Raw genomic sequence first — 14,334 nt, 5'->3', positions numbered from 1 at the left:
CAAAGTTCGGGTTCGGGTCAATAAATTTTCTGGTGATTTCGTCGTATTTAAAGCACTTAACGATGAAAAATCTAAGATCCTAAAACCATAATTGTAATTGATACCAAAATTATAAAATCATGAGACCTGTCAAAGACATTGTAAAAACAACAGTTGACTTTTAAAGTATTTTAAAAAACTAATTTAAAAAAAAAAAACTATGTAATTAAGGTAAATGGATGATATCATATAACGAATTTATTTAGATTCATTAGGTTATTTTAAAAAAGGGAATAATTTTTAAAGAGAAAATAGAATCAAATGCTTTTTCTTCATTTCGAGCGAGTTGTATAAAAAGCTCACCGACGACGCAAGAGAAAGATTCGAAGTGAGAAGAGAATGAATAAAAGGGTCTGATACGAATGAAAAACGATGTTTTTTTATTCAATTTTATATCATCATAAGTTTAAACAAAGAGTTTCAAAGGAAACAGATGGACGTTTTCTGCGATATAAAATTTTAAAAATTCGTATTTTCAATTGTTTTTTTATTTTTGAGAACCCATTTCATTCAAATTTAAAACTTTTGCGAAATATTCATAAACATGAATCCAATGTTTGATAATACAATTGAATTTGGATTTCTCTTAAGATGGAGATAATTTAAGTGCGTGATCCGGCCGATCAGTTAAATGCATTTAACTTCGAAAAGAACAGTTGTCCAATTTCGTTACTGTGAGCATTTCCGCGGGACTATAAGGTTCAACAATGTCGTAACCGAAAGGCATGATGTAGTCATCAGCACTGCTCGCGGACTGCCATACAAGCTAACTATTCATCGATTAGAAGTCTGGATCGAACAATGCCTTTTACCACTCGGCCATCACAGCCCACAAATCACAATTAAAATGGAAGAACACATATAGAACACGTATTGCGAAAAGTTCATCAAATGTAATAAGTTAATCACGTTAATACAAATCACAATCATGAAAAGGGCGTGGCTTATTAACCATTTGTTGCAATTAAACGTCGAAAAGTGATGCATTAATTTGTGCAACGGAAACTAAAACGTTTAAGAATGTTTTTTTGAAGATTTTGCTAATATGTTTCACGTTGTTATCAATATGTTTTTAAAAATTATGATTTTTTATTTTTCTGCAAATGGCTTGTAAATGTAGAAGTTCATAAATACAATGTCAGATTCGTTTGTAACAAGACCTAGATAGTTAATATAATAAGTGTGATATGAATTGTTTAGATTTTTATGTTTATAAATGTTCTATTGTTAAATATGCACATTAGTTTTATCCTTTATTGTTCCCATATGAAATCAACATTTTTTTTCAAATTGTTTGGATATTAGTAAAGATCTTTCACAATCCAAATTTGATTCTTTTTTTTCTCATCACCTAAATAATTCCAAAACTTATCGTAAACTTGGTTTAGTAAAACGCAAAAACTTCCGCGTTGAGCAAAACTTTATCTAATGCCCTATTATAATAATAAATAGTGAAATAAAATAATTTTCGACGCTATTATTATAAAACAACTATTATAAACAACTCATTCTATTATAAAACAACTAAGCAACTGATGTTCCTGTTACTACATTGCAACATTGTTCCATCATTAGACTGTCGTAGGGATTTGTTTTGTTTATTATTTATTCATGAAATTCTAGATATTAATATTGATTTCTCTGATATTTTAAGTATGACTCAATTATGTGTAAATAGTCATATTATGTGTAAATAGTCATATTATGTGTAATGAAAAATTATTTGTAAGCTCATTTTCTAAAGCTAATTAGGAAAAAAAAAACATTTTTAACGGACTTGCAAATGAATTTCGTATTCTTAAAATGTCTTCCAATGTTTTTAAAAATTTAGCTCTAATTATTTTTCATCGCAATATTTTTCTTTTTCTCTCTCGTTGAACTCCATTGAAATTAGGTCTGTAGTGCGCGTTTTGTTGTTAAAATAAACAAATAAAAAAGAATTAATTAAATAAGGAAAGTTAATCATTAAAAATTTATCTCGACATGCATCGAGCTATATTACATGATTAGGATCACTATACAGTTTATCTTGAATATCGATTGCTATCAGAATTTAGATTGATCCAAATATTTGGCCTTTCAGGCAGCGATCCTATTTTGTTTGGATTATCGAGGGTGATATTTCAAAGTCGGATTTTAAATAAGAGTTTATTTGTTGAAAGTCAATTTTACTTTTAAATTTATGTATAGTTCATCATTAAAGCCGTTGCATGTCAGGCACTCCAGTAAAGGTTTTAGTGCCACTTTCAAAATGGAAAAAAGTTTGTTTTGATAGCATTTTTCAGTCGTAATTGATAGCATTTTTCGATTACAGTAATCATGATTTGAAATCATGATTACAACACATCACCATTTTGATTACAGTTGTAATCGGGGTTATAACAATCGATTGCAGTAAGTAAATTCTTGTAATCGTTATAGAAATTGTCAATTACAGTTATGAATTATTTTTGATCACTTATTTACGTATTTCCAGATATCTCGAGAACTTTTTAAGTGAATTGAAAATTTTTGCACACAATTGCAGAATTCGTTTATCCAAAGATAATTCCTTGAGAAAAAATATTTTTATTATTTTATTTAATACAAGTCGAAAATTTTTTTAATTGTAAGGCATACAATTTTCTACATCATTATAAAGAATCTCCTTTTACGTGGCGAAATACAAAATTTAGGCAAAGTAGATTGAAATTCTTACAAGTAAAAATGTAGAAAATTTCATACTTTACAATTTAAAACTTACACGTAGAGGTATATACATATTTACAAGGAGTAAAAAAAAAAGAAAACCCTACCACCCAGAGTAAATTTTAATCTAATGATCAGATCTTCACGTTTTAGGAATCATTCGTAATGGTTATGTACTGTTACACTTAAAACTTTGATTATGCTGTGATCAATAAATTAACTTTGGTAACCAGGTTCAACAAAAAAAATCAACCATCAAATTACTTGAAACATTTAACATTTGTAGCCAAATTTATTAAAACTCAAATCTTCAAACGAAAACACACTCAAAACATTTCCAAATGTCATCACGTAAATAACACATGTATTTCCAAATTATACACTACTTCAAATATAAAATTTATCAACACAAAATTATATTTTCAATAAAAATGCAATTAAAAACCTATGGCTCAATATTCTATTACTCCAAATCCAGAATAAACAATAAGAATAAAATACACACTTATCTTAAACTCTACTAAAATCAATTAAAAATAACGGACACAATATTCTTTGAATTCTGTAAACACGATTAAAAATAAAAGGCTTATCTTAAAATATAGTAGAAGCAATTAAAAGTCAGGGTAAATTATTCTTTTAAAACTGTACTAAAATCGAACTTAGAGTTTATAAATTCAAATCAAAATACGGACCAAATCCCTGGAACGCCCACCGATATTGCAGCCAGACTCGTGGATCAGGTAAAACTTTTAGTTTCTGATAGAGAGCACTCCAACCCTTCAAACTTCTTTAGGCTTCCTTCTAGTAAGGCAGTTTGCACAAGTGGGACAACAGACTTTCAGCATTGGTACGCTTTGGATAGGTCAACAGACTCGAGCATAGCGGCACTCAGCTCATCACTTTCAGTCATCAACTTGGAGGCTTCGGCTAAACTTTTCTCAATACTCCCGCTAATCCACCCAGGGGCTCCGACCTAGTCCATTCATTCAGCGGCTCTGGCTCTCTCAGCGGTTCCGTCTTAGACCATCTTCCTCAGCGAATCCGGCTTTAATTCATCATTCTCTCAGCAGTACCGTCTTAGTCCATCCTTCCAACGGTCTTAATCCATTCTCCCTCAGTGCTGGAAATGTTCTGTATCTCAGTATTCTGTATCTAACTGATTCATCTAAACCGAAAAGTCCTAAGTTGATTAGACATAAATTTCATGAAGAAATAAATATATGTAAGAGTACACCACAGCCTAAAGCTGTGGAAGTCATATGAGAAGATGTCTTGCAGGCAGTGGAACACTAGTTCTGGGAGGAGGGAGCGAAGCAGCTTAACAAGCTTTTCATCCTTTAGTAGTTCTCGGAAGAGTCTAAGAAATCTGGATGCAGAGTCTGTGGCATTCTTGGGTTTCCTTTCTTTAGGGAGCTTCCTGGGTCTTGCACCGCAGCCCGAAAAACAGGCTGGGTGCTCACCATTACCGTTGACGCAGGTCGCTGGCTCTGTGAGTGGTTTCGTACATTCGTATGAGAAGTGGTCTTTGGCGCATTTCATGCAGGCGGGAACTGTGGCAGTACAACTGCGCTAAGTGCGTCCAAATTTCTGGCATTTGTAGCATTGAACTTGAAATCTGCCGCCTCTGAAACGCTCGATCTGAACTGGTCTCTGTAGGATAGATCTAACGTTGTAGATATTTCGGCTATTGTTTGAATCCCATTGGATGATGAGGAATACTGGGAGGGGCCTAAGCTCCCGCCCACTTCTTCTCTTGAGCTGCACTATCTTTTCCGGGAGAAGTCCGAATTCTTTGAGATATTTCTCTAGTTCGAGAATATATGTATCAATTTTCAAACCTCGGATGAGGGTTTTCAGTTTTTTGTTTGGAGAAGTGTCCATATTTGAATTGGTAGTAGTGATGGGGTCTACCGGATCGGCAATCTCCACACTCTCTGTCTAGGGTGGGCTCGCCTTCTGTAGCTAAGTCGTGGAGAGTCGCCTGGTTGACACTCGTTTTCAACTTTTTCCTCTTTTTCTTATTCCTTTTCTCAGGGAGAACAGGAATTTCTGAAGTATCCATATCAGTCGGTAGATTGGTTGGGACAGACACTGTGACTTTGGTTGTGTCCTCTTCCTCAGTCGTTTGAGCTTTGGATTCTGGAATGGTAACTGGAACTTCGTTTATAAGATCATTTTCCTTCTTCATCTTTTGTTGTAGAACATCTATGTTGTAGTTTACAGCATCTGATCCTTTTAGGAAGTAACCATATTGGGGACATACACGATAGTCTAGTCTATTTAGGAGGCTAAAGTAAAGTCTTCTCACTTTTATCAGTTCTTCCAATGGAAAATGAGAGAAGAAATCTCTCTCTTCATATCTGTCCATGTTCTTACTCGGAAGAAGAAATTGCGGGGGAATCCCACAATTCTCAAGTAAGTCATCTGACGATGTTTGATCTACACTAGTTGGAAGCTGATGACGGCCGGAAGGGAGCACCTTACCGCCGCGGGCTGTTCCATGGTACGGCATAACTGAGCAGAGATAACACGTCTTGACTCGAGCAAGGCTTGAGCGAATCTCTGGTCTCATTCTCCCTCAGTCACTCTTCACAACCTTTTTATTCTCTTCTCAGCAAGGCGAAAGAATCTTAGGCTGACCTGTTTTCCCCCCACGAGCCGAGACGCAACCAGTCGACGTCAGAAAGAAAAAGTTCCATTATAAAAACAGTCTCAATTAAATATTACATTATAAAAGTGATAAGACAATACTAATTAAATATAAATAAACTTAAATACACATAATTCAGTCCATAAATCCCAGTTTAAAATTATATTTAAAATTTCCAATACATAATACTATTGTGATTGAATTTCAAATTTATAATGGTGGCGCCACCTGAAGGCAAATCGTGTTATACACCATAAACACTCACAAGAATTCGAAAATAAGCAGAGCTAACCAGTACAGCCATCTATTGATGAAATAAGCGAACTATTTCAGCTGAAAAAGTAAAACATCTTTAAGAATACTTGACAAAAAAAAAATACAATAAATTTCTAATTATTACAGTTAAAAGGGGTGACCTCAAGCTACTAATTAATTAGTGCACACGATATTTTAAGTTACGAAATCAGACACAAAAACATGCTTTCTCTGAATTAAGATACTTCTTTCCTGACATACATACTTCTGATTTGGATTTCTGACAACCCCCCCCCCCAAATATAAGGGATAGCCGCAATCTGCGAAATAGGGTCCCAATAGTTTGATCAGGCGACTGGTCCAAGGTTTGAACCCCTTAATGTCAATTTTATTTCTTGTGCATTTCACCATATCTCGACAAATTGTTTTGTGAATAAAAACATTTTTGCTCACGATTATAAAATTCATTTACCCAAAGACAATTCTAAGCAAAAAAAAAAAAATTTTTAGTAAATATTTATTATTTTTTAATATTTTATTAAATAATAGACGAAAAAATTTTGAATTTTAAGGTATATATATTTTAAGGTATACACCATTTCACATGGCAAAATAAAAAATTTGAGCTAAATCGGTTGAGTAATGTAATCGTTCCTGAGAAATCAAATTTAAAAAAATCGTATACCTAACCAATTCTATCAAACCAACTATTTAACCAATTTTGCTCAAATTTTGTATTTTGCCTTGCTAAATTACATACTCTAAAATGATGTATAGAAATGTATACCTTATAATTTAAAATTTTTCGACTGTTATTTAATAAAATAATAAAAAATAATAAATATCTACTAAATTTGTTTTCCTTCGTGGAATTCTCTTTGGATAAAAGAATTTTATAATTGTTTTTCAAAATCTTTTCAATTCCCTTAAAAAGTTCTCGAGATATGGGAAAATACACAAAAAATACGACTAACATTAAAAGGTTCAAACTTTGGATCGCTCTCCTGAACAAACAACGGGGACCATATATCGTACATTGCGGCTACTCTCTATATTTTGGGGGTCAGAAATCTGAATGCGTTGGGAAAAAGGTATGCTTTTTCAGAGCTTGGCGAACAAAGAGCACACAGGATCCTTTGGCCTAGAAGAAGAGAAAGTGCGTTTTTGTGTCTGATTTAGTATTTAAAAATATCGTCCGCATTAGTTTATTAGCATATTTTAGGTCACCCCTTCGAACCATTAAGAATGAGTCCAAGAGCGTGAAATCACTAGATCAAAAGTTATTCAGGATGTTCCGTTTTTTTTTGGCTTACTGTACATATATTTTAGTTTCTAAGTACGTACATATGTTGTTTATAAATAAGTACAAAATGTATTATTATACTATCTGTACTGAATAATATAATAATATATACGGTATTCAATCGTCTTTACTTGTAATCGTATATTTGGATTCCTAGTAATCATAATTTCATGTCCTCAAGATAACATGCGATCATGATTACATGTAATCAGGTATTTGGATTACTTGTAATCACGGTTGCATGTAATTTTTTACTCTACTTTATAACTGTAATCACCATTACAGCTGTATTTAAAGTTCGTAATCATGATTACTTGTAGTTGATTACTTTAATCGAAAAATTTATTAGTTTTTTGCCCGTATCTGATCCAATCAGAAATCATGATTTCCTCTGATGGTATTTTTTTGTATCTCGATTACTAGTAATTGATTACATAGCAGTAATTATCTGCAATTAATTACAGTTGTCATTTGTGATCGAATACTGTAAACGGTGCTCTAATCAGGATTCTACCCTTACACGCGAAAATAATTTAATAAAATATTTAGCTCTATATAGTGCTTGTATGTACAACTGATTCAATTAAAAATACTATATTCATTATCAGATTAAACTTTTTCTTTTATATTCCATTGGTGATTTTTTTTCAATCTGGACACAGCTCGAAATGATTGCTTACGAAAGTGGACAGAATTTGTAAGGGTGTTCACGAAAATAATGAAAAAATTTCGACTTTTCGTTTTCAACCCAAATTTAACAACTAAATCAGGAATTACATGCTTTCTTTTCCTTACTTATTTTTAAACACGAAGCATGATCATTAGGGAGCAAAATCCCTAACTTTGGGGCATGGAATATTACAGATTTAACTTTTCAAGCTTTATCTTCATACCTCTAAACGGTAAAGTAAGTTTTAAAAGTCTAAATTCCTGCAGCTACCACTAATCAATTACCACTATTATAAATTTATTTCACTCGTGACAACCTTTTAAAAAAACGGTTGATTTTTAAAGTCTTTTTATAAAAAAAGACTAAAAAAAGTATTTTATGCAAATAGACGATACCGTATTACGAACTTATTTCGATTCATTAGTTTATTCTTAAAATAAGAAACAACACTCATAAATGAAGTTTAAAAAACAATCAAATTCTATGCCCGTTTTGTCCGTAAACAAACATTTCGAGTAGCTGTGTCTAGATTAAAAAAAAAACTTTTTTAAAACTTAGGGTATTAATTTTACGGCATTCACTCTTCACATGGCTCCGGCTGTGATCATCTGCATTGGAGCCACCTACATTCTCATGAGGATAATGTACAGAAATACTGCAGGTCTGAAATTTAGAGAACCCCAAGATGTTGTTGGTACGTTGTCTCTTTTTAAACTGTATTTTACAATGCCTCTTTCATACTCAATTGCTTTTGAAGTAGAAACATTTCCTTTGTGTTGACTTATACTATAAGATGTACGAAAATTCGCTGTTTGGAAGAAATTTAATCTGTAGGAAGACAAAGTTGGATATCGAAAATATGAACGAGAAATTTTATTTTTAAAAATGCCCCAAAATGGCAGCCAAATTGTATAGTCAGCTAAATAAAGACTGCTGGTAATAGAAAAGTTCGATTTGTTGCGTTCTTTTGGATACAAGATATTTTTCTTACGAAATTTTAAAATTCGTTACAAATATCGACAAAAGATAGGTTAAAAGAACTATATAAAAAACCTAAACAACAAGATTTTCTGCCACGTGTCAGATTATTTCTACTAAAACATTTTTACGGTCGTCGAGAAACTTTGTTATCAAACTTCAGCATGATGATGTTTTAAATCTTTTAATATTAAATATTCATATTCATATACATACATATATAGATACATTCAGTATGTATATATATATATATAATAACAAACAACAGTTTATATATATATATATGAAATAAAGAAGAAAAAAAAGGATGAAATTTTATTTAAAAAACCGGAAAAAAAAGATATAATCTTTTCTTCAGCCCACATGATTATATCCGNTTTCCTCCGCAGAGTATCAAAATTGTAATGGCATGTCTTCAGATCATCCTCAGGGATGCTTTCCTGTCTGTCACCAAGGCGGTGTACCTGACATAACTCTTCCCTCTAAAACTGTTGCGACCCAAAAAACTGTGTAAATAAATATTTTTTTCAACTTCAAATCGAGCTTTCATATGCAAGTGTGTAATTACTCTTTCATTTTTGCAAAATTTTACAGCAAGCTTACATGCTTTCACACTTTATGTTAAATATTTTGGCTTCCAAAAACGCCAATGTTAGCGTGTTATGGATATACTACATTTGAATAAGAGTTGTTGTCTACGCACACAACTATATATATATATATATATTTCGATTTATGTCCGTTCGGTTTCCTATTAGGGTTTCGCTATCAGTGTTTCAATAAAAAATTCCTCCTACTTCTACATACAAAAACGAAACTGATTTGATCGTCGACTATAGGCTAGGATTAGTATATAGTAGATATATTCATTCCCATATTACCCATTTTTAGGGTCATATTTCATTATGCGTATTTTTAGGGTATTCAAAATGTATACAAAGTAACTTGAAGGGTATTCGCGATCGCAACGAACTATAGGGGGCGTTAATGTATGATACGAAATCCTGCGATTTTCATAAGAACAGTCATTCAGTTGCTCTGGAAATGTGTTCGTGATCGCAACGAACTATAGGGGGCGTTAATGTATGATACGAAATCCTGCGATTTTCATAAGAACAGTCATTCAGTTGCTCTGGAAATGTCTTCAGTCTAGCATAGTAGCGTTCCTTCTTTATTGTGGCTTATTAAATTTAAAAAAGAAAAATGTTTGATATTCTTTCTTATGCAAGCGAAAACAAAATGGTATGTCTTTTTTTTAGAGTAAGAACATACAAAACACATCGGAATAATATTTGTAAATAATCAGAAAAAAAATATGTATTTTCTTATTAGAGTTAAGACCAAATGCCTGCGAAATAGTTTTACTAAATTTAATGATATGGCATGAAAGGCCCTATTTAAACTTCAGATTCCACAGTTTTAAGAATCATATTACTTCAAACATTAAAATATGCAAAAAGTATACATAAGCTCATAATTTTATATCTTTTAATTTTGCAAAAAAAGTTTTTAACAACAATTTTGATCAAAAAATTTTAAGTTTCAATAATAATCATTATTTATAAACTAAAAAAGGTAAAATAAAGAATGCTTACGAAACCAAGAAAAAACGATTCTAAAAATTTCTCAGATAAAAATAAAAAAAATTCATGTTTCTTCTTTTTATCTTTTTTATTCATAATCGGACGTAGAAAACTATTCCATATAAAATTACCATCAAATAAGAAAAAAAAGTGCTTACAAGTAAAATTTTTTATTATAAAAATCATAACACTTACCTGCTTTATAAATTCGGAGAATTCCAAAATGATCTCATGTGAAAACTTTATTCTCAAATAGTATATACATAGATTATCCCTTCAATACTTTAAGATGACATACCACACAATAAAATTTTATAATTACAAGATCTCGACATGAATTTCAATCTGTAACTTAAAAAGAGAATAGCTGAAATCTAGTTGAAATTTATCATTCAAAATTAAAAAAATACTTTCCAAGAAAACGATAAAAATTTATTAATTATCAACATAAATGATATTATTTCAAGTAATTCGGATGATTCTTTATTGCTGTTTTCCAAATGATATAGATTAAGAAATATATACTATTCTAAAACTATTAAAGTTCTGCCTGTTCTGAAATGATATTTATCAATTGTTATAAAGTAAGAAATGTTGACTTCTTAATAATTTGTAATGAATTGAAGACAAAAAAAAAATTATTTAACCGTAATGCACACATCTGTAACAGTATGAAATACAGTATTCACGAAATCGGAAGTTATTGGTTGCAAGTTTGTTGATAATAGAAAGGTAAAAATTATTGAGAAATTTCTTCAAATGTTGGGCGCGTTCTGTTTTTGAAAGATTTACCAATGTACTGGGACGTTTTTTCATGTTCTTCTGCTTTTTCCTTAGGGAAATTTTGCTTCTTATTTTCGACTAAGAAAATGGCGTCCGATTTTGCCAATGATTATTATAGAACTAAATGCCTGATATTTTCAGGCTCCCGCTAGAGGGCGTACTCAAGCGTTGCGATCGCGAATTGCAAAAATATTAAGCTTAAATAAGAAGGTAGAGAGAGGTGACATAGCTGAAATTTAAGCAAAATAATATGAATGTCTCATAAAGAGGGACATTTCTATTTAGTCAAAGAAAATGATTTAAGCCAAAAGCTGTAATTTTTATAACAATTATTACTTTAAATTTCATAACACTTTAAATTTATTTAAAAAAATATTTTTTCTCAAAATAATACTAGCTATTTTTTCAATTTTAGATTTTAATATTAAAAATGACTGCAATATATAAAAATTGCCAAAAAGTTCGACGCATCAGATTGAAGATCTCAAAACATAAAGGAAAAAAAAATTAACAAAAAATTGACTTCAAACTCTATCTTATCCATTGAGCATTCGCGATCGCAACTCTCGAGTACGTCCTCTAGTGGGAGCCTGTAAATATCAGACATTAATTTATCCCGTTTTCATTCAGTTCCATCAGAATCACTGGCAGAGTCGGTCGCCATTTTCTTTGCACGAAATAAGAAGCAAAATACCCCTAAGGAAGAAGCCGAAAAACTTGAAAAAACTCTCCAGAACATTGTTAAATCTCTTAGAAACAGAACACGCCAAACGTTTGAAGAAAATTCCTCAATAATTTTCAACTTCTATTATCAACAAACTTGCAACTGATAACTTCCGATTTCGCTATCGCATACTGTTACAGATGTGTGTATTAAGGTAAAATGCATTTCTTCTGTCTTCAATTCATTACAAATTAAACTGAAGTCAACATTGCTTTCGTCATTCCAATAAATAAATGTGAATTCAGAACGTCAAGAACAGCAATTGTTATAGAATATTCTTCTTTGTTATAGAACGGTATATATTTTTGGATCTATATAATTCGGAAAACAACAATAAAGAATCATCCAAATTACTTGAAATAGTGTCATTTGTGCTGATGATTAATAAATTTTTTATCGTTTTCTTGGTAAGTATTTTTTAGTTTTGAAAGAATAGATAATTTCAACTAGAATTCAGCTGTTCTGTTTTTAAGCTACATATTCAAATTCATATCGAGATCTTACAATTATAAAATTTTGATGTGTGGTATGTTATCTAAAAGTAATAAAGGGATAATCTATGTACATATTATTTGAAAATAAAACTTTCAAACGAAGAACATTTCATTTGGAATTCTGCGGATTTATAAAGAAGGTAAGTGTCATGATTTTAATAATAAAAAATTAGCTTGTAAATTTTTTTTTTTTTATTTGATAATAGTTCTCTACAGAATGCTTTTTTACGTCTGATTAAGAACTATAAGAATGAAAAGAGAAACAATATGGAAGTCTTTTATTTCAATATGAGGAATTTTTAAAATCGTTTTTTTTTTCTAAGAATTCTTTATTTTACTTTTTTTAGTTTATAACTTTTTGATAAAAATTGTTGTTAAAATAATTGTTTTGAAAAATTAAATGGTATAAAATTATGTGCTAATGTATACTTCTTGCATATTCTAATGTTTGAAGTAATATGATTCAAAAAAGTATGGAATAAAAATTCGGTACTTACGTAATAACGCCACCGCAACTACAGATTTGGCGGTTTTTAAGTGCCACCAATCTACACCAAAGTTTTTGCAACAAATCATAAAATAAAACACTTTATTTAAAATCAAAGTAGTTTATCGGATTTCGGTGGACAATGGCCAAAATATTTCGCTCCTCAAAAAATAAAATTGCATCTTGTTCAATTTTTGGCAAATCCCAAAGACGCATTTTCATAGCACTAAAAAATGGTAACAAAAATCGAAGAACAAATCATTTTGGAATTCTTCTGATTTATAAAGCAGGTAAGTGTTAATTTTTATAAAATAAAAAATTTTACTTTTAAGTAATTTCTTTCTTATTTGATTTAAATGATAGTTTTCTATAGAATGGTTTTCTGCGCCCGATTATGAGTCAAAAAAGAAAAAACATGAAAGTTGTTTATTTTTATGTAAGGAATTTTTAGAATTGGGTTTTTCATTTTTGCTTTGTATCGTAAGCATTCTTTATTTTACTTTTTTTAGTTTCTAAATAATGATTTTTATTGAAACTTGAAGTTTTTTAATAAAAATTGTTGTCAAAAAAACCTTTTTTACTAAATTAAATTTCATAAAATTATGAGGCTTATGTATACTTTTTGTTCATTTTAATTTTTGAACTAATATGATTCTTAAAACTATGGAATGTAAAGTTTAAATAGGCCTTTCATGTTATATCGATAATTTTAGTAAAACTATTTTTCGGGCATTAGGTTTTAACTCTTATAAGAATATACATATTTTTTTCTGTTTATGTGCAAATATTTTTCCGATGTGTTTTGGATGTCCCTTCTCTAAAAAAGGAGATACCATTTTGTTTTCGTTTGCATAAGAAAGGATATTAAACTTATTTCTTTTTTAAATTTAATTAGCCACGATAAAAAAAAGGAACGTTGCAATGCTACACGCTACATTAAATACGTCTCTAGAGTAAATGAATGACTGTTCATATAGAAATCGCAGGTATTAGTCTCATACAACAACGACCTTTATAGTTCGTTGCGATCGCGAATAGAGCAGAGGGAACCTTCAAAATTTTAAGCAGAAAACCCTGTTTTTATATAGCAGAGAGTTCACCAAGGAAAAAAAAATTACTTTTCACTTTGCTCTACAAGTTTTTTTTTTTGCATTTCTGTTAACTTAGTACTATAATCGACAAATAAAAACAAGCTGCTCAAAATCGAGATATAAGAAAACCTTGAGTCACATTGAAAAAATATAAGACTTTTGTTATTTGAGGGTAAAAAACTTATTTTTTTATAACCACCCTACAATCAAGACTCATCATTTTCATATCGCAATAATTGCACCATCTGTTAACACAAATACAAAAACTTTTGAAAAACATCTGGAGTGTTTTTTATTCTTCTGAGAATTGAAATCTACAATAAAAAAAATGGGAGTTCCTGTTTAAGATTCTGAAGTTACCCAATGGTCTCCCCCGGGTGTTTAATTTTTGAGAGGGATGAAATTATATTACACAGTTACGATAAATCTCTGAATTTAATATTTTTTTAAAAAATGAGAAATTTTTTTACTCGTTTAATATCGGCAAAATGATTATTTTTTGAAAAGTTTTTGGCTTGTTTTCAACTTAGTTTAACTTAAATCAACGATGATTCATTTTTTTTAAAAACTTGTTTGAAATATTGTT

The 14,334-nt window shown here is 30.6% G+C and overlaps 1 protein-coding gene across 1 annotated transcript in view; it reads left to right on the top strand.

Annotated features, from left to right (window-relative positions):
* LOC107437251 (P protein-like) overlaps positions 1–14,334 on the top strand; it is a 78,620-nt gene that overhangs the window by 40,007 nt on the left and 24,279 nt on the right. Inside the window, exon 11 of the mRNA XM_016049183.4 lies at positions 8,167–8,302. Coding sequence (XP_015904669.2) covers positions 8,167–8,302 — 136 coding nt within the window. The remainder of the gene's footprint in view (positions 1–8,166; positions 8,303–14,334) is intronic.

Source organism: Parasteatoda tepidariorum, chromosome 3, assembly GCF_043381705.1.
Source record: "Parasteatoda tepidariorum isolate YZ-2023 chromosome 3, CAS_Ptep_4.0, whole genome shotgun sequence".
NCBI classification, from domain to species: domain Eukaryota; kingdom Metazoa; phylum Arthropoda; class Arachnida; order Araneae; family Theridiidae; genus Parasteatoda; species Parasteatoda tepidariorum.
Note: the sequence above shows the minus strand (reverse complement) of the source record. Positions and strands in the feature narration are given on the sequence as shown.